This window comes from Lepidochelys kempii, chromosome 9 (assembly GCF_965140265.1).
Source record: "Lepidochelys kempii isolate rLepKem1 chromosome 9, rLepKem1.hap2, whole genome shotgun sequence".
NCBI classification, from domain to species: domain Eukaryota; kingdom Metazoa; phylum Chordata; order Testudines; family Cheloniidae; genus Lepidochelys; species Lepidochelys kempii.
The window spans coordinates 28,050,412-28,074,420 of NC_133264.1; the positions used below are offsets into that span (position 1 = coordinate 28,050,412).

The 24,009-nt window shown below is 41.9% G+C and overlaps 1 protein-coding gene and 1 long non-coding RNA gene across 2 annotated transcripts; one reads left to right on the forward strand and one right to left on the reverse strand.

Moving 5' to 3' along the window:
* Positions 1–505: 505 nt before the first annotated feature.
* Positions 506–16,439, reverse strand: LOC140917267 (uncharacterized). The gene is made up of 5 exons (XR_012160767.1): positions 15,172–16,439; positions 13,000–13,124; positions 6,960–7,020; positions 1,914–1,988; positions 506–1,741 (listed from the first exon to the last, which is right to left on the reverse strand). It is a non-coding gene; the product is annotated as an uncharacterized lncRNA (long non-coding RNA).
* Positions 15,924–23,506, forward strand: PFN2 (profilin 2). Its single transcript, XM_073359706.1, has 3 exons — positions 15,924–16,399; positions 18,875–19,067; positions 21,473–23,506. The coding sequence occupies exons 1-3, from the start codon at positions 16,268–16,270 to the stop codon at positions 21,568–21,570; spliced, it is 423 nt and encodes a 140-aa protein (XP_073215807.1). The 5' UTR covers positions 15,924–16,267; the 3' UTR covers positions 21,571–23,506.
* Positions 23,507–24,009: the final 503 nt, after the last annotated feature.

Genomic DNA, 24,009 nt, shown 5'->3' on the forward strand with positions numbered 1-24,009 from the left:
TTCAGTCAAAAGGTGTCTTTCCATTGTCTTCAATGGTGCTAGATTGGGCCCTAAGTTAACTTGCCTTGATCCTTCAGTGTATGCTGTGAAAGCAGACCGGATTTGCATGGCACCCCACTGAAGTCAAGAGGGACTAATTGTAATCTGTTGCCGGGTTAGCGTCAGTGCTAGGATTAGAATCCAGTTTACATTCTGTCACCACAAATCCATGCTCCCTCCCTATATTATTTTTTAAAATAGCTTTACTGTTGCATGTAAAATACATTAGCACAAGACAGTAATTCTTATGTAAGCACAGGACCAAATTCTATCCCCATTGAAGTCAGTGGGAACAGAAAGGGACCCTATTGTCACTATAATCTAAATTTCTGATAGACATATCAAACAACAAAATAATAAACAACCATGGTATTAGGTATCCTTTGATCCTTCTCTTTCCCTTATCAAAGAAATATTTAAACTTTTCAAAACTTTATTTTATGCACTAGAAAATAAAACCTGTATGTTTAGGATTTTTTAAGAGTTTTATTTGTGTATAGTAACTTGAATACATAAGTATTTCCAGTAACACACTGTAGAATTCGATATAGCAACTTACAACAGCCAGCCAGACCTAATGCTATAGGAAAATGACCTGAAGTGAAAGAATATAAAACTCAAACAGAAATGCTAACAGGGTTGCTTTTAATTGTATTGTTTTAGACTAACATTGGAGGGTGGGAGATGGTAGAGTAAAAACAAGCCTTTTTTTCCCTTTGTTGGTGTTGCTAAACTACTCCAGCTTTGCCCTTTTAAAGAGCAGGAAATGGAAGTGGGCAGCAGGGGAGAATTTCCCTGTATAAAAATTTTGGGGAATGATTGGTCTTGGCATTATATTCTAAAGAATTAAGGGTCTTGATCCTATTTTAAACACTGATTAGAAATGAATGAACAATGGCAGCTGGAACCACTACTCAGTAACAGTATCAAATAGATCAGAATCAAATGAAGACCATTAACCATGTGTAAATAGCTTATAAAAGTGAATCCGTATCTGCAATTGTTAAATTAACTCTTCCCTTTGGCAGGACTCATGCCTTCCCACCCAAAATTGTCCTTAGCCCTTCTCCCACCCAATCTAATTGCCTCACTTTAGCACCTCTACTGCACGTTCAAATTCAGAAAGAATTTCTCCTCCATACAAATATCTCCCATCTCCGTTACCTTGATGAGAGTGGCCCAAGGTAGTTTAGTTAGAGGCATGCAATGAAATTAAGCAAAGGACGAATATCAGAAAAAAATTCATACCTAAGATCTAGTAGATTAAAGTAGTTTCTCAAGTGAAATGGTGGAAACCACATACTTGGGGCAATTACAATTGGACTGGGCAAAACAATGGAGAATACAGAACTATATTTCAATATCCGGTGTTGGTCCCTGAGTCATGTACTAAATGACTTAATACTTTTTTGTGCGTTAAACTTTTTTGCGACTGAAACTCGTGATCCCATTTATTTTCTCCTACCAGTAAGGGCATTGATTAGTGATGGGCATACCTCAAAGGCCTCAACTGCTCATTTTAATGTTAAAATTAACTTGAATCCTAACCTCCACATTTAGAGTAAATTTTCAACTTTCTGTGGTCAGTGGGAATTATGTGGCTCTCTTTGAAAATGTCAGGTAAGTATCTTCTGGTCCATTTGCTAGATGAGATGAAGCATAGTCCAGCCACGGTAATTGGTATATGAGACCATAAGAGAACCTAAAAGAGAAAGTAAAAGAAAAGTTAGTTCACCAATTTACTGTACCATCATTTAAGTCTGAGTTGTTTGTTATGTGATATTTATGTAAGAATGTAAATTTTAAAGGGCAGATTATCAGATGGTGTAAAAGAGAGTAGCCCCATTAATTTCAATGGAGTGATGTCCACGTACCTCAGAAGAGGATCTGTTTCAAGTGCTTGAGAGATGCTCAACGCATTGCATTTGTGCTTAATAGCTTCATAATATCTTTATAAATAGAAAAATATATAAATAAATGAAAATATACCCTTACTATATACCTTGTAGGTGGGGCATATCCAAGTAGCCATAATTTCCTTACTGCTTCCCCCAAATCAAGCTGAGGATTTGAATCATGGCCCATTTCCATTTGCTTATTGCTTCTCACCACTCGAATGTGCGAGGGTGACATTTTAATTTGTTTGGAAGGGGAGACAAGATGCTTCTTTTGAAGCCAGTGCTAATGTCACTCGTGGATAACTGATAGGCAATATTCTCAAAATGGCCATGAAACTTTGGCCAAGGTTCCAAAGAAACCATGCTAGCATCTTTCTAGAATACAGTTCTGAAACAATCCTTCCTAGAAAGTTGCTTACACTGGTTCCTGAGATGGTACTGCCAACTCCTAACCATGCTATAAAACTGGTGTACAAATGATGCTTTCTGCAGTATTGTTTGTGCATTTTCTATACAATAACATGGTTTCTGGAAAAGTTTCACAGCACAGTAAAATCCTGCCTGTATGAGACAAAGAAACCATGATAGTACCTTTCTATCAAGACCTGCATTTATGCGGTTTTCTAAAGAGATGCCTCATCCTGCAAGATGCTGAGTGGTCTCACCACCTGTTAAATTCAGTAGGGGCTGAGGATGCTCTGCACAGCAGGTATCTAACGTGATCTTTGTTGTTATGATCTGCTTTGCACTGGCTGCAGGATAATATGCCTTGTGATTTCTCCCAAGTATAGATTTCCTGACTTACTATATTTAACTATTTAATAAAATGGTACAGAAGCACTATATGGAAGCAAATTAAACATTTCAATATGGACAGTGGTTTTGGCTAGACTACCTTCTATGTGCCTCAAGGAAACATAAGCAACAAAACACATCTTGTGATAAAAGGGTATGTCTACACTGCAGTGTAAGCCCAGGGTTTGAGCCCAGGCTCAATCCTAACCCCCCTTCCATTTACATGCAAATTGTCCTAACTCAGAGCTTGGCTCCCAGCACCCCACAGGGGTGGAAGATCTAAGCCTTAGTCGAGGTGGGACCCCAGGTCCAAGCTCTCTTGCTTTGAAATGTAGACACAGCCCCACTGGACTCGTGCTCTGGGAGTCCAGCAAAAGTATCCCACAATTCTATGGGTCAACTTTTTGTCCTCTGGACAGTCCAAATTTCCCACATTGCCCCATGAACAAAGGGCTAGAGCCAGCCGCGTAGCCAGGTGGAGGGAACAGGGGGAGCGATCCAAAAAAAAAGGCGCCACCTGCTGCCGTGCTTTTACTCACCCAGCGGCGCTCTGGCAGCCAGCCCTCACTCACTCCGGGCGTCTTCGGCACTGCAGGTCCCGCCGCCGAAGACCTGGAGCGAGTGAAGGTCCCGCCGCAGACCTGAAGCACCGCCGGGTGAGTAGAAACGCCGCAGCAGATGGCGCCTTCTTTTCGGATCGCTCCCCCCATTCCCTCAATAGGGAAAAATGTAAAAGGCGCCCAAGAAATTGACCAGGCGCCATTTGTGCTCAGTGGGGGAGCGGCCGCTGCCCTGGTCCCCCCCTAGCTCCGCCACTGGCTAGAGAGGTCACAGTTTGGGGGGGCGCTAGAAAGTCTGGGATATGGGTGGTTGGACTCAGAAGCATATAATACAGTGTAGTACCTAGAGTCCCGTTGGGACCTAGGGTTCGACAATTCCTAACCTAGAGTTCATGCTCCTGGTGTACAGCCTGTCAAAGGATGCTGGCAAAGTGAAGAGTACAAAAACTATAAGCAGCTATAAAATGATGGCTTTTATCTATTGATCCATTGTTTCTAAGGCTAATGTACTCAAAGAAAATTAAATGACTGAGAGGCTAAGGCCAACGTTTTCAATGTTAATTTTAGGTGTCACACATGAGACATCTTAAGCCTCATTTTGAACACCTACAATTCCTACTGAAGTCAGTAAGAGCTAGACGTACTCTTGAAAATCAGGTCCTGTGTCTCCAGTTGAGCATCCAAAAATTTAAAATTAGTAGATACTTTTGGAACTTTGGGCTTGAGTGATTTGCCTAAAGTCACCATAGAAGACCAAAGCAAACAAAAGGGCGACACCCACAGAGTCTTTACCCAACAAAACTTCCTTTGCCACGAGTTAGCATAGCAACTCCATGCAGTGGTTTACCATAGTTTACCATTTGGTTTATCCCAAATCAAAATGAGAGGAGTGTCTGTAAATAAACAAGCCATAAAGAAACAAAAATAAAGTATTTTAAGACCAAAGTATGTGAACATGTAATTAAAGCCTGTGTGACAGCTTGGGTATAATAAAGGTTGCACAGGCAACATTATTTCTTGCATTTCCTAACTTTTGAGTGTTGACTTTGCAATTTTAAACACTCTTAACAATTTTTTGTTGTTGTTTGTTTTTAATGCAATAGTCTATAGAATACCAACGTGGCAACGATAAGGATTTCCCCCCCTGCAATTTGTGCTAGCTAAACCATCCTATCAATGCTCTAAGGCAGTGGTTCCCAAACTTGTTCTGCTGCTTGTGCAGGGAAAGCCCCTGGCGAGTTGGGCCAGTTTGTTTACCTGCTGCGTCCATGGGTTCGCAGGGGAAAAATGCCAGAATTCTGCTAGAAATATCCTGATTTTATCACAATTCTAGCTAGTGTGGTTCTGATCCCAATGCTGGCAGGGCCTCTGTTGGGTCCTCAGTTCCTCTCATACACCTCTAGTGATGTCAGTGAGGTTGCAAGGGAAGAAATGAGAACAGGATCTGGCCCAAATCAAAGAACTCAGCACGATGAACGAATACACACGTGCACGTGTGCACACACACCCCTCACATCGTTTGGTTAAAAATCCAAAGGTTTGGATATGATTATATGTGCACTTTGTTATTTTCCCTTTTCTTTTAAAGGAAAGTATTTCAAGCTGCTAATTACAAAAAAAGTAATTAAAATGGCTATTTTAGTTTTGAAAGGGATCTTGCAATTTTAAGTGTTTTATAATACATGCATGCTGCCGAGCAAAAGGTATTGTGTTTACTACTGAAAATATTTCAATGGTAGACTTAATCATAGTTTTCAAAAATATAATTAAAAACATTATCTGGAAATGATCTTTGCGCACTTCATAACACTTTCCACATTTTTCTATACAAAGCCTTTGTTCTTTGAGATTTATTAAATAAAAAAAATTGGCAAAGAAGATAGCTTGGATCAGTTAATCTTAGTTAAAGCTCAAGCTGTTACTTACGTATAATAAGTTAATCATTTATACAATGATTAACTCAGTTCGGGCATGGCTACACTTGCAGATGTAGAGTGCTTTGAGTTAAACCAGCCTTCATAGAGTGCAGTAGGGAGGGCGCTGCAGTCTGTCCACACTGACAGCTTCAAGCGCACTGGTGTGGTCACATCTGCGGCACTTCCAGTGGCATTGGGAGCGGTGCATTATGGGCAGCTATCCCAGCATGCAAGTGGCTGCAACATGCTTTTCAAATGGGGGGGGGGAAATGGGGTGAAGTGTGACAGGGAGTGTGTTGTGTGTATGTGGGGGGGGGGGAGAATGGGTTTTTGTGGGGGCTGAGAGCATGTCAGCATGCTGTCTTGTAAGTTCAGACAGCAGCAGACCCCCCTCACCTCCCTCTCTCACACACAGCATTCCAAACTAATGGCTTGCTTTGTCTCGGAGCAGATAAGCAGCTGGCTGTCAGAAACGGAGCTTTCAAAGGGCATTTCCGCATTCCTACAGCTGATTCCAAACAATGACAAGAGTGGCCACTTAAGGGGATTATGGGACGTTTCTGGAGGCTGATCAGAGCGCAGTAAAGCAACACCTCGTTCACACTGGTGGCGCTCCAGCGAGGGCGCAGAAATGTTATTCCACTTGCCGAGGTGGAGTACCAGCAGCGCTGTAGCTGCGGAGTCAGAGCGCTCTACATGCCTTCCCAGTGTGGACGGGTAGTGAGCTAGTGCGCCCGGGGCTCCTTTATTGCGCTGTAACTCGCAAGTATAGCCAAGCCCTTAGTTATTAAAAATGAAATACCTCAAAAATGTGGAAATACCTCAAAGTACTATATATAGGTTTGTTTATACCAAACACTTTCCTAAAATAATAGATTTCATAAAAGTTTGTACATTACTATTTTAAGTGGAAAAATGTTTTCCCAGACAGCAATTAATGGACGTCGTCATTCTTTGACACCACTGTAAATCAGGAATGACTACCAAGGCCCATGGAGTTAAAAATCTTGCACCAGCTTGGAGAATGGGGTCCTATATGTTAATGATTCACACAACTAAATAACTTTTCCTTTAAAAATGTCTTATTTAATTGGAAGGTCACAGAAACACAAAAGAAGAGCAAAATTCCATGTTTGGGAGACAGGGAGATGTTATGGACAGAAGAAATAACATGAGTGTGAAATGTGGTATTTCCTCAAATAAAACGGGATGAGGAGGGAATAGCTTTATAATTGACTAACATCTCAGAAAATCTCATGCCAGTGTTTGATTTTGAGATACACCCCCACATTTGCCTACATGGTGCCTCCAGGCTATAGAATGTCAGTACAACGCTTCAATTGTCTTTCAGATCAAATGCTCGGGCAGTGCACACTCCAACCCACTCAACCAGTCTACACCTAGAAAATAGAATGTCAATTGTTTTTAAAGGATTAGGCCCTTGCTGTTTGCAACATTGCTCTATCCTGATTTCTATACAGTACAATTATCACTAAGATGGATATACTAGAATATATTTTAAAAGGAAAACTTAGCTTAATGTTACAATGTAAGCCAATGTGCACAAAGCTAGGAGTTGCTTTCCTTATACTTCTAGTAACATTTGACTCAGATTATAAACAGTCAATAGAGTTTACCACTATTTTGCTTGATGGATGGCTATGGAAACTAGTGTACATAGAAACATCCAACTAGTGGCTTTGCTTCCTTCCCCCTCGAAGTTCTTCCAGTCCTAATCACTAAAAGTGTACCTGTTAGTGGCTTTACCACAGGAGACATGTTGGACATCACAGCCACCACAGCTCGAGTCTTCTGTTGCAGTAATGATAAAATTTGTAGAACAGAAAACAGTTAAGATTCTAGTGGAAAAATAATATATATATGTCAGATATTCTTAAATAGACAAAAAAATGTGGACCCCATGCTCTACTCTGCAACTGAGTTCCTCTGGATTCTTTCAGCTCTGCACTGTTGAAACCCCATTTACAAGGACTTTCAAGGACAGCTGCAATAATGGGAATCCTAATAGCTGAGTTCAACAGGTGCACCCCTGTTCAAATTGTGCAGGAGCTGATGGAGTTAGGAAACACTGTGAAGGTAAATGATATCTGTATAGATACCCCTTGCTGCCTGAATTCCCCCCAAAATCAAAGGGGGCCTTGGGAAATTGGTGTGAAGAAGTGGAATCAGAACCTTCTTTCACAGGAGAGGCAAACTATGTCCTAATGAAAGAATGAGTAGGAAACTCCATTAATTGAACCTAATGGTGTTTGCTTTGTTCCTTTTTTTTTTTTTAAAGCAGTGCTGAACAACAATGTAGAAAGCTGAAATTTAGCACAGAGATGGCCCTCATCAAGGAGAAATGCCTTTGAGCATTTCAATGACATTTGGTTTTGATATAAAGGAGTCAGGAGCTTTTGGTGTGTGTTTTAGCATTATTCAGAGCGAAGATAGGCTGCTGCAGATCCCTCCCTCATTCTCTGCACATCCAAACATGCACTGGAAAATACACGCTCTAGAAAGCGTATATTAGTTTAAATCACAAAAGTGCAAATGGACAGATGCAGACTTTATAAAGTGTGCAATGAAGGAGAAAGGATCCATAGGATTTAGATCTAAATAAAATCTGGTCACTCAGTGCACTTCAAATTTCTGGATGAAGAATTTAGGAGGAGGGATGGGAGTGTGAACAGAGCCATAACTAGAAGATTATTCTTATCATACAGTAGTGCCCTGACAAGAGACCCCCAACTAGGACCATACCAGGTGGTACAAACAGAAGTAAACATGGTCCCTGCTTTGAGGGCTATACAACCTCAGGCCAGATCTACACTACAGACCTATATCAGCCTAACTACGTTGCTTGGGGGTGTAAAAATCCAGACCGCTGAGCAATGTAATTATACCGACCTAACCTCCCGTGTAGACAATGCTATCGCCTTTCAGGGAGGTGGATTAACTACACTGATGGGAGAAGCTCTCCCGTTGGCATAGTATTGTCCTCATTAAAGCAGCTACAGCACTTCTTCTTTAAGTGAAGGCAAGGGCTAATACTGTAAAAATCTCAGATTCTGCTAACCCTTGTTCATGTTGATTAATAATGTACTCTGTGATTAATGGGACAATCTGTGGGGGAAGGTACTACTAAAATAAGTATCCGAGTACCTGAATCTGGGTCTAAGAAGAAATGTCTGTGAACGATAGGTACCAAGGTAGAATTACTTGATTAATCAATTATACTGTGTTGAAATACTTATCCATACATTTTCCTGTATGCTATTTTTTCATTATGGATAATAGTTTTGTGAGGTTTAAATACGATAGAGAAAGTCTTCTGTTTCCTGAGTTTCAGTGGGACAGTACAAATAAAAATAACTAGAAAATATTATACGAGAAATGGACATTTGTCATTATGCCATTTTTTCCTCTTTTCTTCCATTCATCTTTTCCCTGTTCCTCTGTTTGTGTTTTTTACTGTTTCCTTTCATCCTCACCATTGTTGCTGCTACACTTCAATTCAGTAGTAGTAGAATTTAAAACTGACACCTTTTCTAACGAGCATTCATTGTCTGATTTAATTTTTCTTTGTCCTTCTTTGGTGATTGTATGCAGATGATTCTAGACAGAACTGTTTTTCACTAATGGGTTCATCCCTCTTCTTAAGAGACCCTGCATTTGGCAGTGGTGGTAGAAATCATTCTTCCAGACTAAGTAGCCTTTTCAGTGTACCAAAATTTTGTTTGATATAAACTGCTGTACCAATCATGCTTTGCAGAGTGGGGCAGGCCATTCCACTACTAGACAGAGCTAGAACTTGATATTTTGGGACTAGAGAGTAATTTACTACTAAATGCCAAAAACTGACAGACTAAACATAGAAAAGAGAAGTGTGCAATATTTTCTGCTTCATTCTGAGAATACCATATGCTTGCAGCTGTATGGAGCAGAATTAAAGTTATGGTTGTTATTTGAGTTCAAGTTAGTGCTTTTGTTTGGGAATCAAATTTCCTGGATTTCTAAAATGCAACCTTAAATCCATCTTAACAAAGACTTTTGCTTGGCAATTTTATAAAGAGATAAATATTGATATGGTTCTATAATCCAAAAATCCTATAACAATTTAACAAGTATTAAGAAGTGGCAGGACTAACAGCAGAATATTTTACTATCAGCAAAGGAAATGACCAAGACAGTCAGATTTATAGATATTTTGGCTAAGAGATTTATTTAGAAAATAAAATGCAATAAAGTTCTAACAAAACTAAGTTCACTGGCAGGCTATCCAGCAGACGGTAAAAGAAATGAGCAGCAGCAAACAGTCTAATAATGATTACATAAAGTAAATGTCAGAAAGAAAAACATAAAACCCTGCCAACTTAATAATAGGAACATGACATGACTCAGAAGACCAAAGCTGGACATAGACTATGACAAGCGTATGATCTGCCAGAAAGATGCTGCTGATATTTTGATCATTAAACCTGGAAGAGTGACACAGTCGCCTGATGATAGAGCACTGCATTCAGAATGTGATACTGTTTCCATTTACATATACCAAAGGGGCACAAAAACTGCAAAACATAATGGACCATTAGAAAGCTCCATTTAAAATGCCCGTGGACTTTCATAGAAAATGGAAATGAAGCCTTAGGCAAGTCAAAAACAGTTCTCTTTAAGTTCTCACTGATGTCAATGGGAGGCTTACACAAATAACAGAACTGTTAGTTATCAGTTAAGTCATGCTGAGCAACACTCAATGGAAAAACATGCTTCCATGGAAGACCCTTGCTCTGTCTGCCCTTCTGCATCTCCTCCTGTGTTCCATCCTCCTCTATCTGTGTGTGTATCCTCGCTTCTTTCTCTGCATTTCCTTACCTGCAGCAGCTCACTTTTTACCCCAGAGATTCACTCTCACTGACTTCCCCATTCCATCCACTAAAATAATTTGTGATGAAATAGTGATGACATGTAAAGTCTCCCACAGATGGCTGATCAGAGTGGGGAAGTTCATACCTCAAAGTCATTGTTTCAGGCTCTCTGTAAACTCAGGAAGACATCTCTGCAGCGACTTACCATTCCTTTGTATTTGGAAGGTTAAATTCATAACCAAGAGGGCTAGAAATGTAGGGTTTGGTGGTGGCGGTGGGAAGGGAGGTTAAACAAAAGCTTAGGGTTTATCTACATGGTGGGGTAATTTATACTATGGGGTGTGATTTCTAAAGTGCACCAATACATTGTATGTTAATTGGTCCGTAGTGCACATTGCTACACTGTATAGACAAGCCCTTAGAATCTGGTGGCGTTTTTCTTGCTCCTGGGGTTTTATTCACCACAACTGAAACTGTTAATTCATAGAAGCGCTAAATCAGTTTCACCCTCTCTACTTCCGAAAGCACTTGTGGTAAAGCACACAGATTGTCACAGGAAACACGATGTGGTTTACAAAGGAAGTATCAAAAGTAACACATGAAATGACTAAGTTTAATTGCCAACTGGAAGAGAATAATGCATCAAACAAGATTTGTTGGTTTAAATGTGTTAAAATGAATAGCAATAGTCAAGGCACTAGAAATCCACAAGTGTGGGATTTCCCGCTTTCTGTAGTTTCAGGGTATCCCCATAGACTTCTTGTATCTGTGGTTTCTACAGAGTTTACGCTTTCATTTGCAAAATATAGGGGCACCATCAATTTGAAAATCATATTTCTATGTGAAAATTCTGTACCTACTACAGTTACCTTAGATTACAAAAACTGAAAGAAACTGGGGGAAGGGGAAACATTAATTTTGTTTCCTATTAATTTACTTTGTATATTTGACTGCACTTTGTGTATAGTCAGTGTCATTGTTTTGTTGATGTTCAGTTGCGCTCCCTCCTCAGACACTGACACCACACTTGACTGTGATGACAACTGTTACAGGGCTTTGGAGAGCTAAGGTTCACACTCTTCCCTGGACCTCCGTCAGCCTGGTATCTGAGCATCACTGTGGAATGTGGTGCTTTGAAAATATGAAGTGCTACATAAACAATAAGTAGTAGCCAAATTCTGCACTCGTTTACATCCCTATGTAACCCCACTGAAATAGTATTTGGTCCATCAATGAAGAAATACATGAAGTTACAAACAGCTAGTTTTAGTGACAAGATTGGTAATATTCTAATTGTCACTGGAATTTTAACATTCTCATGGTGGTCCAGTACTTATGGACATTAGGGGATGAGACAGACTGAGCTGTCAGTCACCAGGAGCCCCTCTGGACCTCAGCCACCGTGCGTCATTGAGCCAATATGTCATGCCTCTAAGAGGAAGGGCAGTGAAGACTAAGTGCTTTCAGTGAGAGTCTCCTTCATGGACACACCAGCAGGGATTATACTTCTCGAATACCTCAAAAAATATAATGCCCTTTGAGAAAATACCGTATGTAGCCTTTTAGAGCAAAAATGTCAGTGTGGCTGAATTTCCCCATCTCCGGCCAAAGAGGCACCAAGATGGCTGCCAAAGTAGCAATGGCTCCCTTGAGCCCAACCTGTCTCCTAGCTGGCAATGACAGCTGGGCCTCTACATAGGCTGAACCACAAGAGGATGTTAGGTGCCACTGCTCTGGTTCAGACCACTGTGGAGATAAATTCAGCTGATAGAGTTCTTGGTCTTCCTGTTCAAGAGAAGTTCCTCTTAAACATATCTGGCCCTAATAAAGTGAGAGAGTTCCAGGTAGGAGGTTCATTCTGTAGTTCTTTACTAACACCCTTGGAATCTGAGGTTTCTATTCATACAACAACCACCCCAGTGTGTGCACCAGGCAACCCTCTATCCATGTGAAGCCCACCTCTAACCACTCAAAGGATGATGATGAGGTGTATCCCATTGAGAAGGTAAGTCAAAGCTTAGCCAATTTGGCCCTTTCCTAAAAGGGTAAGAAAATGTCCACTTCTGTGTTTAAATTGCTAAAAGGAAGCAATCTGGAATCTCATCTGCTTCTAGTCACCTGGGCTGCAGAAAACCACACCTTGGTCCAGCTCCAGAAAATGAGCCCAACAGCCCTAACATCAAGCACAAAAGACTTCAGCCTGGACAGGATGGGGCTCTGTTCCTGAATGACAGCTTCCAACTCTCAAAATTGAAGGATTCTATCAAACAGAAAAGACAGACCTTTCCCCTTCCTCCTTCCCCCAGGGCGGACTCAGGAATAAAAATCTAAACACCAACAAATAGCATAAATAAATTTAAAAAATCCAAAAGGAAATTGAGATCCCATCATTCATCAGAAAATGCAGGAACATGCAGGCATTTTTGGCTCCACAGCTGGTTTGAAAATACACAAGGCAAACAGCTCTCGGCTGAGGAAAATTCAGTGGGGAAAGATTGTTTAGAAATAAAATGGTTGTGATTTGAAATATAAGAAGCAAAATAAGCTCTCTCCATAAATGTCTAAAATGGAATGTAATCCATATGTTTACAACAAATCCAGAGCTCCTTTTCTTCCGCACAGCAACAAAAATTTCAGCTTCCATGGGATTTGCTATTGTTCAGGTTATCTATCACAGAGTGCATCAAGGTTTTGATCATTTTGGACAAGAGGGATTCAGTTATTACATTTTTGACCTTGATAAAGGTGAGTCAAAGAAGGAATATGAAAGAGGCTACAGCCAGCATAATCCCTGTGTTTTTGAATCACAGCTTCATAGTAAATTACATAAAAAGCAACCTCATACCCACTTAATTCCCATTACACCTAAAAGTCCTAACAAATACTAAGGAAGCAAAGTCATCCTATTTTAAGGGAAGCTCACCAAAATTAGAAATCTAAACCAGATGAAACAGTTGTTCAGTCCATCTCAACATTCCTGAAGTTTTTCAGGAACACAGTGAAGAAACTGCTTCTCCAACAGAAACTCAGAAGGAACCTGAACTTGCCCTTTATAACATCACAAAGGGAAAATATTAAAAACAGATGTTAGTGTAACAAAATGGGGATCCCACCATTTTGATATATGGTTACGGTCAACACATAAATCTTACTATATCAACAGGAGATTAATCTGCCTTTGCTTGAGTTAACTCCACTAATCAGTGGCAAATATGTTGGCAAAGTTGGTTACTCCTGCTTGATGGGGCTCAGATGTCCTTTAGGATTCAGCTCAGCCATGATGTGCGTCTCAGGCACCCTCCTGGGTTCTGCTGTCTGTTTGGTGGGGCTGTGGATTGCTGACTATGTGCTTCTGTCTGCTTTGCTGGGCACTCTTTAGCTGTTGCTGTGTTTCTGTCTCTGCCTGCTGCCCTCTGTTTCCATCACCTCATCTAGGAAAACTGCAGAACTGAGCACCATCTCCATAGAAGAGCAATGCTGCATGTTTCACAAGGATAAAGTTGTCCTCAGCCTTCCACACTTTTCTACCAAAAGTATCAATAATATTCCACAGATCCTAGGAAGTCATCCTACCAACCCTTTGCCCATAATTTAGCAACCTGGAAAAAAAAGCATGGCATGTGTAGACTAACAAGAAAGAGTTAAGGTAATACATAGAGAGAACACAGGCATACCAAAATCACAGTTCATGTTTGTAATTGCCACTCTTAGAGGAAAGAGAAAAAACTGCCAAGGACACTATTAAAAGATGAATATGAGACAGACTATATTGTAGAAGTAAATCAGAGAGGAGGACAATAACCTAACGCATTCCACAGTCATATCATATGTTGAGAAGGCTACTGCATTGGTCAAAGAAATATGCAAAGCTTCCACCAGGTCCTCTAGTATATTATTCTCATGCATGAGACTTTTTAGTTTTGAACTTTCTTCCATTTTGGATGCACCCTTTAGAAAGTGCTTTAATCGATGACAATGCAGCAATAAGTGTAAAAAAACCACCACCCAGCAACAAACAAAATTCACTTCAAATTCCAATGAACTGTCCAATCTCTTGTAGTTCTGGGGTTTTTTTTGTTTGTTTTTTTTACTATTCTAAACTTTGTCTTATACTCCTTGCTGTTTATAGTCCATAAGTAGTTTCTTCTTTTCCCCCTTTCTTGCTTCCCCCCATTCCTTCCCAAGTGTTACACCTTCCCTCCACTTCCATGCTCTTCCCCATTTCTCCACAAGATGTGAGTTCCTTAGGAAATCAACAGGAGGTACAGGAGCTAGCAGATGTGGGTGTGGGCATGTGGGGGGTTATAAAGGGCAGCACTGCAGGGATGCATCTTTTCTCCCCAAAAAGTCACACATGAAACCATTAAACTTACTTTTATGTCTCCCGCTCTCCCTTATCAAAGTAAGATCTCACAAAAAAGTATTAGAGATGTCTTCTTTCTTGTCCTGTGACTTGACCTCAAACAGATTAGTTTAGTAAACTACATTTTTAGCTGCCCTTTTTTTTGGGGAGGGGGGTCCCGTTTCCTCTTACCTATTTTTCAGTAAAAATGCAGCTTCACTAGTGCTACCAATGCTGCAAACTCTAGGGCAGACAGAGCATGGGCACCAGATGGGGGCACACCAGTTTACACCACTGGTACCACTATGCAGATGCATCTTTGGTGAATATCAGACAAGATTTTTTTTTTTAAGTTGAGACAAGTTAAAATAGCTATAATTCAGGAACCTCTTGCCTAATTCACTTCAAATTTGATAGAAAAATTGTACCTCTGCTCCAGATCTAACCTATAGATTGTAAAGGGACTACTACTTTATTTGGGGATGTCCCTTTATTTTGGGGGTGATAGCAAAAAGTGAGCTTATAATACAAACTCAGTTGAAACCTTAACTCTGGAGTGGGGTACACAACTCTATAATATGCATGTTTCCAAATAAAATGTTTCCTCAACGTTTCTTATGGCATAAAATATACTCTTTGAAATCTCACCTAGACGAAGAGTTGAGTTTTCCAAAAGACTAAGATAAGAAACAAGCAACCTCAGATAAATATAACAAAATAAAAAGGTAATAATTTAGCTTTCATCATCCTTACATGTAATCCACTCACACATCCTTTGGTTTTGTGATAGCAGGCAAAAGTTGAGATAGGTGAACTTCAAACCCCACATTTTATGTTAAAACCAGTGTACTCCGTAATAGGCAGAGATCATCACTGCAACTGTCTTGAGCTTGCAATTACTTCATTCACAGTTTAACTAATAATGATCTATTTTCCCTCAATGACTAAATATAGAGGTTAAATTATGCGCTGTTACACTGCTGTAAATCCACTCATACGCACGAGGTTAACAGCTGAAACAAGAATCTGGTCCATAATCCCACGCAGCACGTTTGGGATTCCAGGCAGGTTTGTTGTCCAGTCTGAAAGGTCTGACCGGTAACAAAGATAACGCAAGACACACCGATCCCTGCTGCCGCCCGGGCAAGGCTCAGCTCTCCCCCAGAGAGAGACCTCAGAGCAACCCCGCAAGTACCGCAATCCGTGCCACAAAAAGGCTCTTCTCTCCTCCTTTGCCACCCGTTCGCAACCCGGGTGCCAGGCTCGCCATCTACCACCCCGCGCAGGGGGAAAGTGGAAACCACTGCCCGGGGAGGGGGCCGCTCCGAGCCATCAGCCGCAGTGACTCTCCTCCACGCCCCTGCAGGCTGGGCGGGCTGCTCAGGGGTCGCGTGAGCCGTGCCAGGCAGACCCCCCTGGCGAGCGCGCGGGGGGGGGGATGGGCGCCCCCACTCCCGTGCTTTGCAGGCAGCTGCCACGAGTCGCCACCACCGCATCCCCCAGCGCCGCCGCTGCCGCCGCCGGCGTCAATCCCCCCGGCTCTGCCGCACCAACGTATCCCTCCGCCGGGGCCGTCGCGCGGCGGAGGGATCCGCGCAGCAGGTGCGCGTTCTCCCCCTACCCCTCCCCAGTCCGCTGCTCTTGCTGCGGCGGCTCGGAGCATCGCGGCTGAGGGGAGGGGGAGCAGCAGCAGCAGCAGCGCGGCGGAGGCGGCCCCACCCCCAACCCCTCTCCTCTCCCCGTGGCCGGGCGCGCGCTGCTCGCTGCAGGGCTCGGCTGCCGCTTCGCGCGCGCCTGTGAGACCGCCGCCGCTCTCCGCTCCTCCGCCCGACTGCGCCAGGCGAAGACGATGGCCGGCTGGCAGAGCTACGTGGACAACCTGATGTGCGATGGCTGCTGCCAGGAGGCCGCCATCGTCGGCTACTGCGACGCCAAGTACGTCTGGGCCGCCACGGCCGGGGGCATCTTCCAGAACATCACGGTAAGGGCCGCGGCCCCCCGCGCCGGCTGCGAGCCTCCCGCCCGGCCCGGCTCTAGCCCCTGCCCGGGGGCCGCGGAGCGAGAGCCGCTGGGGGGGGGAGGCGAGGCGAGGCGAGGGGAGGGGGTGATGCCGCAAAGAGCCGCCGCCGTGTGCTCCTGGCGCCCGCGGGCTGCAGCCCGGCGCCGCCAGTGGGGGTCCCGCCCCCGCCAGCGGTACCTGCAGCTCCCCCTCCCCCCGGGGCGGCCGTGTGGGGCGCAGCTCGGGCGGCGTGAGGGGCCCGGGCGCTCCCCAGGGCGCTGCTGGGTTTTGTCTGCCGCTTTCCCGGCCAGCGGGGACCGTTATGTGAGCGCTGGGCGAGGGCAGCGGAGCGGGCCCGGCTCTCGACGGCGGCTTGCGGCTCACCACCCCCGCCTGCTGCCCGGGCCCCCGGCGCCGTGCTGCGGGCACCTGCCCGTCGCGCGGGCTAAGCCGGAGCCGGCAATGCGGCGGAGGGAGGAGGAGAGAAAGGCCGGGCACAGGAGAGACTTGGCGTAGGGTTCCCTGCGCCCAGGCGCGTTGCTGCGGACCGACTTACGTACCCGGCGTAGGAGGCTTTCGTGAATCCTCGCCCCTGGCTACATGTTTTTCATCTCCAAGATGGCGCACTGCCATTGATTTCCCCCCCCCTCCTCTCTGTCCTTTCCTCCCCGTCTGTCCTCCTCAGAGGTATTAATCATCCCCGTTCCTGCAGCACAGCCCCCTTCCCACCCACCGCTCAGATCTCCCAGGTAAAGGGCTCGGAAACCCTTTACGGATCAGGGAAGACTGACTTAGACTGGGAGCCCTTTTAGGCCATACCGATATTTGTGGGTGGTGGTGAAATTGCATGTTTTGATCATAACCTTGTGTCATGATGTGCATCAGTCTGCAGCAAAACGTGCCTTTCCCCTGCAAATCCATCCTCTAGGTCTCTGTCTTCTGCACGGGAATTTGGGGTTACTGCTTTCTCTAGGGAGAGGAGGGCTTGGCTAAGTGGTGACGTCCTGTTGGATTTACCCCCCCCGTGGCGCCTGTGCTTGCCAGTTCTCCTTTCTCTCCTTAGGCCCCTCTTTGCTGGTAGCCTTGGTATGCAAAGGCTGCTCTCCTGCATAAAAGCTTTCTCCCCCCACCTCCACAGTTAAGTGATCTCATTGCATGACCACAGCAGTACCCCCTCCTCATCATACCCCTTCATAGGATGTGATGTCAGTGGGGAGTAGCCATACAGGCCACACTCGCTGGGGAAACCAGCCCTGCAACCAGCCTTGCCTTACCTGAAGATGGTTAAATAAGTGGTGCCCTGAGGATTTCCAGCTGCTGACTGAGTCTCTTCCCCTAGGTGTCTTTGTACCTTGTTAAGATGTGGCCTTGCAGAGTCCTGGTTTGTGATTGGAAATGGCCAGGGCCTGCTATGACTGTGCAGTTCTGGAGGGCAACGCCTTCCATCTCCTTACTTGCTTTCTTGCCGTTAGGAAGCATATTGCTCCTGTCTTGCCTTCACCCCACCCCCACCTCCTCCTCCATCCTGAAAGCAGTGCTGCAGAGAGACTCCCCTATGGAAGGGGGCACAGACTTTGTGGGCAAACAGCATGGGGGGCTAATGTAGCCTGACACCTTTCTAAATGTAACCTATCTTGGGCTCCTGTAGGGACTAGATAACACGATTTCCCTCTGCACAGAGGGGTCTCTTTAGCATTGTGATCCCCTCCCCCACTTTTTAGGGTACTGTGAGACCTATGCATTTACTGGAGGTATGGCTTTATGTTTCTGAGTTTACTGTCTGAGTCATTGAAACTTAGGCATGATATTATGTAACATTCCTTGCCTAGAAAAGGGCACAGCTGAACATTGGTGTACATCATCAATTTGGCTACAGTTTGTATTAGAAACATAGTTGTTATTTGGCCTTTCAGAGACCTGTGGCAGCTGACCTGGAAGGAGTTTAATATCCCACCAATTGTTGTTAAGGAGGCAAATGACACTGGGGAACACCTGCATCATAGTTATCTGGATGCGGTCCTGAAGGCCTTTTTGGTACCTCATTATCAATTAACAAAAGTCTGATTCATTCAGTTACTAAAATAAATGGCCATGTGGTTAGCAAAATGCCTGATGACATCACATTCCCTTCTTCAAAAAGAAGACTTATCAGTCTTGCAGACTTAATCTATAACTGTACAGTTAATATTTGAAATATCTCAAAGTAGCACTTGTGTTCACTTAAAATGGTACTAAATTAATTAAAATATATCTCTGAATAACAAAACACTCAATTCCAAAGTGTCTTGTCTTAGGAAAACTTGAGTGTCCCTTTCAAATCTTTTTGCTGGTGACAAGTCTCTTTTGAATGGAAATTAACCTGTAAGCTACTTCACTTAAAGTACATGAAATCCAATGTCTTCTGTGAAAGGTAGTTGTGAGAGCTTGCTGTGTAACACTGAATTTCTTTTTTGACAGCCCATAGAAATAGATATGATTGTAGGAAAAGACCGAGAGGGTTTCTTCACCAATGGTCTGACTCTTGGTGCAAAGAAGTGCTCTGTGATCAGAGATAGCCTGTATGTTGATAGTGAGTGCACAATGGACATCAGGACAAAGAGTTATGGTGGCGAGCCAACATACAATGTTGCTGTAGGCAGAGCTGGTCGAGGTAAGCTGTAACCTTTTTTTTTTTCTTCAAAAAATTTAAATTTATCAAAACAAGAATGCAATCTTCAAAACTGAGCTCTAATCATTAAATTACTTACTTTTAATCTGCATAAAAATATTTTTTTTAAATTTCCACAATGCAATCTTGGTGTAATTGTGGTCTATCTATTTTCCAGGACTAGATCCGTATCTAGCAGTCCTAGGTGAATGACCACAGTTGGGCACTTAACTGTCTTTACCAAATGGTTTCTTGTGCCTACAGATTTTAACAAGCTAGTGTAGCCTGTGTATCAGTTGGATTAAATGTAGTCTGTCACTCATTTGCATTAGGTATATTGCAGTTAAAATGTTTGGAGTCCAAAGCATAGTGTCATCATGATGGTCGATGTTATTACATCCTATTGAAATATTTTGTTCAGCATAAATTTGCTCTAAAGTGACTTCTATTGAAATTTCTTCCACAAAGACTTGAACTTCTTGTATGGAACTACCTAGTTTGAATCATAAGTTTTACAGGTTTCAGAGTAACAGCCGTGTTACTCTGAAGTTTTACACTAACTCTTAACAATTCTCTGAGAACCTTGGAAGTCTGATTCTGGGGCAATGAATGAACTCTGTCCAATTGGGTAGCTGCAGGCTATTTATATAAAGCTTGTCTAACTACTTGTGCATTTCATCTAAGCTTCTATAAAATACACCCTACTTGGAAGGAGCTGGACTCCATTCCAAAAGAAACTTCTCTCAAAACACTGGATACAAGCAACATGAGGACATCCAAGACATTATCTGGGCATTCTGTTGTTAGCTGTTGTAGACTGAGTATGTTAGGGACCAAGGTCAATGTATAAACAAAATATAGCTACAGAGACACTGCTGTATTGTGTATTTTTACGTAGGCTGTGGAGATGTTACATGTATTTTAACAATACAGTCAAATGGAATAGGTAAAGATTTCTGTGCTGCTTGGGCCGTGATTGTAACTAATTTTCTTCCTTTCCTTATAAGGAAAATAGTATCACTATCTAGATAATTGTTTGTTATAGTTATTTTGAAGTTTACATTATTTAAGATATGTCCCCTTATGATCTGGTCTTTGTGATGTTCTGCTGTATACCCACACGTAGGCACAATGTATCTATATTACGGTGATTCCTGTCTCACCAGTCCTAATTCAAAGCACAATTAAGATGAGCCAGTGTTCTTGTGAAGCAAAATTCGTAACATGTAGTTATGCTTGGCATAATTTGATTTTTATTTTTTATAATTTCATTGTTTACTTTGAAGCATTTTTTTCAATTATTGATTTAAATGTTCAGTTGTGTAAAATTATGGGAGGGTCACACAATGGGGGGAGACAGAATTATTTAATAGTAGATTCAAAAAATTAGTATTATAAATGTTAAAACAAATTGTCAACATCGCATCAAAATATACAAAGTAAATATTCTCATATCAAACTCTTAATTCATTCTCAAATAATATTTCTTGCTTTGTCCATCTGTAAATTTCATTTATTGATGGAAATAGTATTTCACTGGCTTTTGTGGATGGTGAAATAGATATTTACCAACATTTACTTAAAAAAAATTTAATCCTTCCAAGTTTACATGTACTCTGTTCTAGTGACATCTGGTGGCAGTTAGCATATAAAGCCTCATGGCATGTAATGTTCTGTTGACTATAGTTCTGTAGGAAACTCTTTCTAGTAAAGCAACATTGTTATTTTTGTAGTCAATTTACTGTGGAGGGGGAAGGGGAAACTAGATTTAAAATCAGCTCAGAATTACTTTACTCCATACAAAAAGCTAATTGCATTATAACGGAAGGAGGGACTCAACATTTCCCCCAGAACTGCGTTGTTGCTTTACTTTACAGTAGTGTCATAAACACAGACTTCTACTTAAAAGTCACTTAAAGTTTACCAATAAACTTCCAAACAAAACACACCTGGTAAAGTTGCAATGTACACGTTACCACTTTGAACTTAATCTCTGGTCTAAAAATACTAGAATCTGCTATGTCTACTGACATTGCTATCTTTCTCCTTTTTAACATCTTCACATTGTCTACCTTATAAGATGTACCCAGGGTTTCCTGGTCAGAGAGGTCAGATGATAACATGCACCATGATACATTTTATCTTTTAAATGGCAGTTACATAATATGTTCAGGTTTTTTGCAAAGTCTTATGGCTAGCACACAACTTTTCCATCTCTGAAGTCAGAGGATTCTCTCCCCCAACCCTGTCTACATCTATACTTTAGAAAGCTCTTGTAAAGCCAACTTAATATCCAAATATTAAAACTTGAATTGGTGTACTTATTGCAATATCCGATTAAAACTTGCATTATTTCCTTGTCTAACACACTCCTTTAAAACCTCTTTTTTTTTTCTTTTCTCTTTCAGTCTTGGTCTTTGTAATGGGCAAAGAAGGGGTCCATGGAGGCGGATTGAACAAGAAGGCATACTCAATGGCAAAATACTTGAGAGACTCTGGGTTCTAGTTGCTAGGCAGACTGTTAAGTATTAGGGGGAAATTGCTATTAAACTTTCCTGGCAGTGAGCTTTAAACCTTACATTATGGAAACTTTATTAGCAATGCAGGATGATGGGGTATGAACCTGTGTCTCCTTTGTATCCCTTTGTTGGTGGGGAAAGGTGTTTTTTTCTTTAATTCTGTTCATTTCTGTTTTGTTTCATTGTGTACTCCAGCATTGGTTATAGTTATGGGAAAGGAAGGTGTCCATGGAGGGACACTGAACAAGAAAGCATATGAACTGGCTTTATACCTGAGGAGGTCTGACATCTAAGCAGCCTCTCCCCATCCATCTAGCAACTGTCTTCATCACCAACCAGTTATGTTCACAGTGCTACCAGACTGTAGATGGTAGTTGTTTTATGTTTTTTGTTTTTTTTTATTTATCTGTTTTTTTCTAATATCATGATTCCAGTTACCCTCGTGTTCATTTGTATGTTAACCACTGTATGTAACCAAGTCCCATATCTGGCACCATTTTTGCAGCATAAAAATGATATGCATGATACCTTGAAAAATGTTTTAGGAGGGGGAGAATGCCAAGTCTAGGCTTTGCTTTGTCTTAGCAATTAATACAATATTGACAACTAAAACAATTTAAACACTAAACACAAGGTGCCGATTGTACAATCTAATTTGATCAATGTCTCTTCAGCACTTTGAGCAATTACACAGCTCATTTAGTCTTCCTTTTGTAGAGCATGGTTGGGGGGGGGGAGTGCATGCATATCTTTACTTCTCTCCCTGTCCACTCTTTCATCCACGTTTTGTTTGCTTCCACCTATTTTTATACAGTGCCTGGTTTGTTTAACCAATTTGCACTCAAAAGCTATTGTGTTTCATTAGTTTTGTTGTTGCACTTAACTGTAAACTTACAAAACTCTTCATAGTGTCTGAAGTACACGCTGCTTAATGGGTGCAACTGCAAAACTATCAAAAAGTGTAGATGCGTTTTCTTCACGATCTTACAACCGCTGTCCTTGAATGAATACCTAGGGACATTCCATCATTGCAATAGTTCAGGCACTTTTTTTTTTTTTTTTTTTTGCCAGCTCCAGTTCTGTAGTTGAATTATAAAAAGCTGCCATTATGGACATTAGATATCCCAACATAACCATCTGGAGTGTGTCCGATTTCAGTTTTTCATAGGACCAATTTTTAATTTGCAGCTTGGGGTTTTATATGAAACTACAGGGTCATTGTGGAAAACTGCCACCTTCAGCTATATACTGGTAGCCTATACTCCAATCTTTCTGTCAGATTTAACTGATAATGTGAAGAAACATGCTGCTCTAATACCAATGTTTGTGTGAGGGGTGGTAGTTCATAAGCTTAAAATTGTTAAAATGATACCATTTCAAATTTGAAATAGTCATTTTGCCTGCCACGCTCTTGCTGCAGAAATTCTGGAGTAAACTGCCTCGTGCACTAGTCATCTAAAATGTGTAACCAGACGGTCCATTCAAGCACGGTACTAACTTGTATGTCCATTTAAAGAGAACTGCAGAACTCTGTATACAAAAGAATAAATGGGAGATGGTATTGGTTGGAATAACTGACTTGGCTGTCTTGTGATGAATTTTTTAATATGTATTCTGTGCCATACTATTGTTTAAAAAAAAATGAACTGTTGCTATTGTGAGATGGATTTTAACTGACTATAAGGATTTCTTTTGAATGGCACTACTTTAGGGACATTCTAGTATTTGCTTCTATTATTTGGGCCTTGTGGATAATGTACAGATTTAAACAAATTCTTGTTGCTGATTTGTCCATTTCTTTCCCTGCACTTTTACATCTGGGATACAGTCTAACTCATCTGATTTAATATGCATTTCAAAAAATGCCATAACTATTAAACACCTTGTTTACAGACGAAATAAATTTATTCCAACCAAATAAAATCAGACTCTTGTAACTTTTTTATGCACCAGACTTTTCTGAAGCAATATACTTCATCGTGTAGCTTACTACACTAACTTCATATTTGTGTGTGCCTCAAAATGTAATTCAGCTCTGCAGGGATTATAAATTTGTGGAACAGCATTACTGTACTGATGTACTAGTCCTTTTGCTGTAAAAATGACTGTTTAGAACACTAAACGGACTTAACCGCTTATCGAGCTTAAGTCATAGCAGGAGCTCTAATAGTCTTCATGTTTGCTTCTTTTAAGTCTTGTACTGCAGAAGGGGATACTTTTACTAAGGGAAACTAGTGTTATTGACTTCTCGAATCCAGCAAATCCCATGGCAGTTTCTCTTTACTGTTAGGGTTGCTGTTTAAACATGCTCTACCCAAGCCTCCTCAATGGTATGTGAATGCAATGAACACTTTTTGTAACCTACCCTCCTTTAAAACAGGCTGGATGTGACCAGTGCTGTACTAGTGTTTCCATTAGTATAAGAA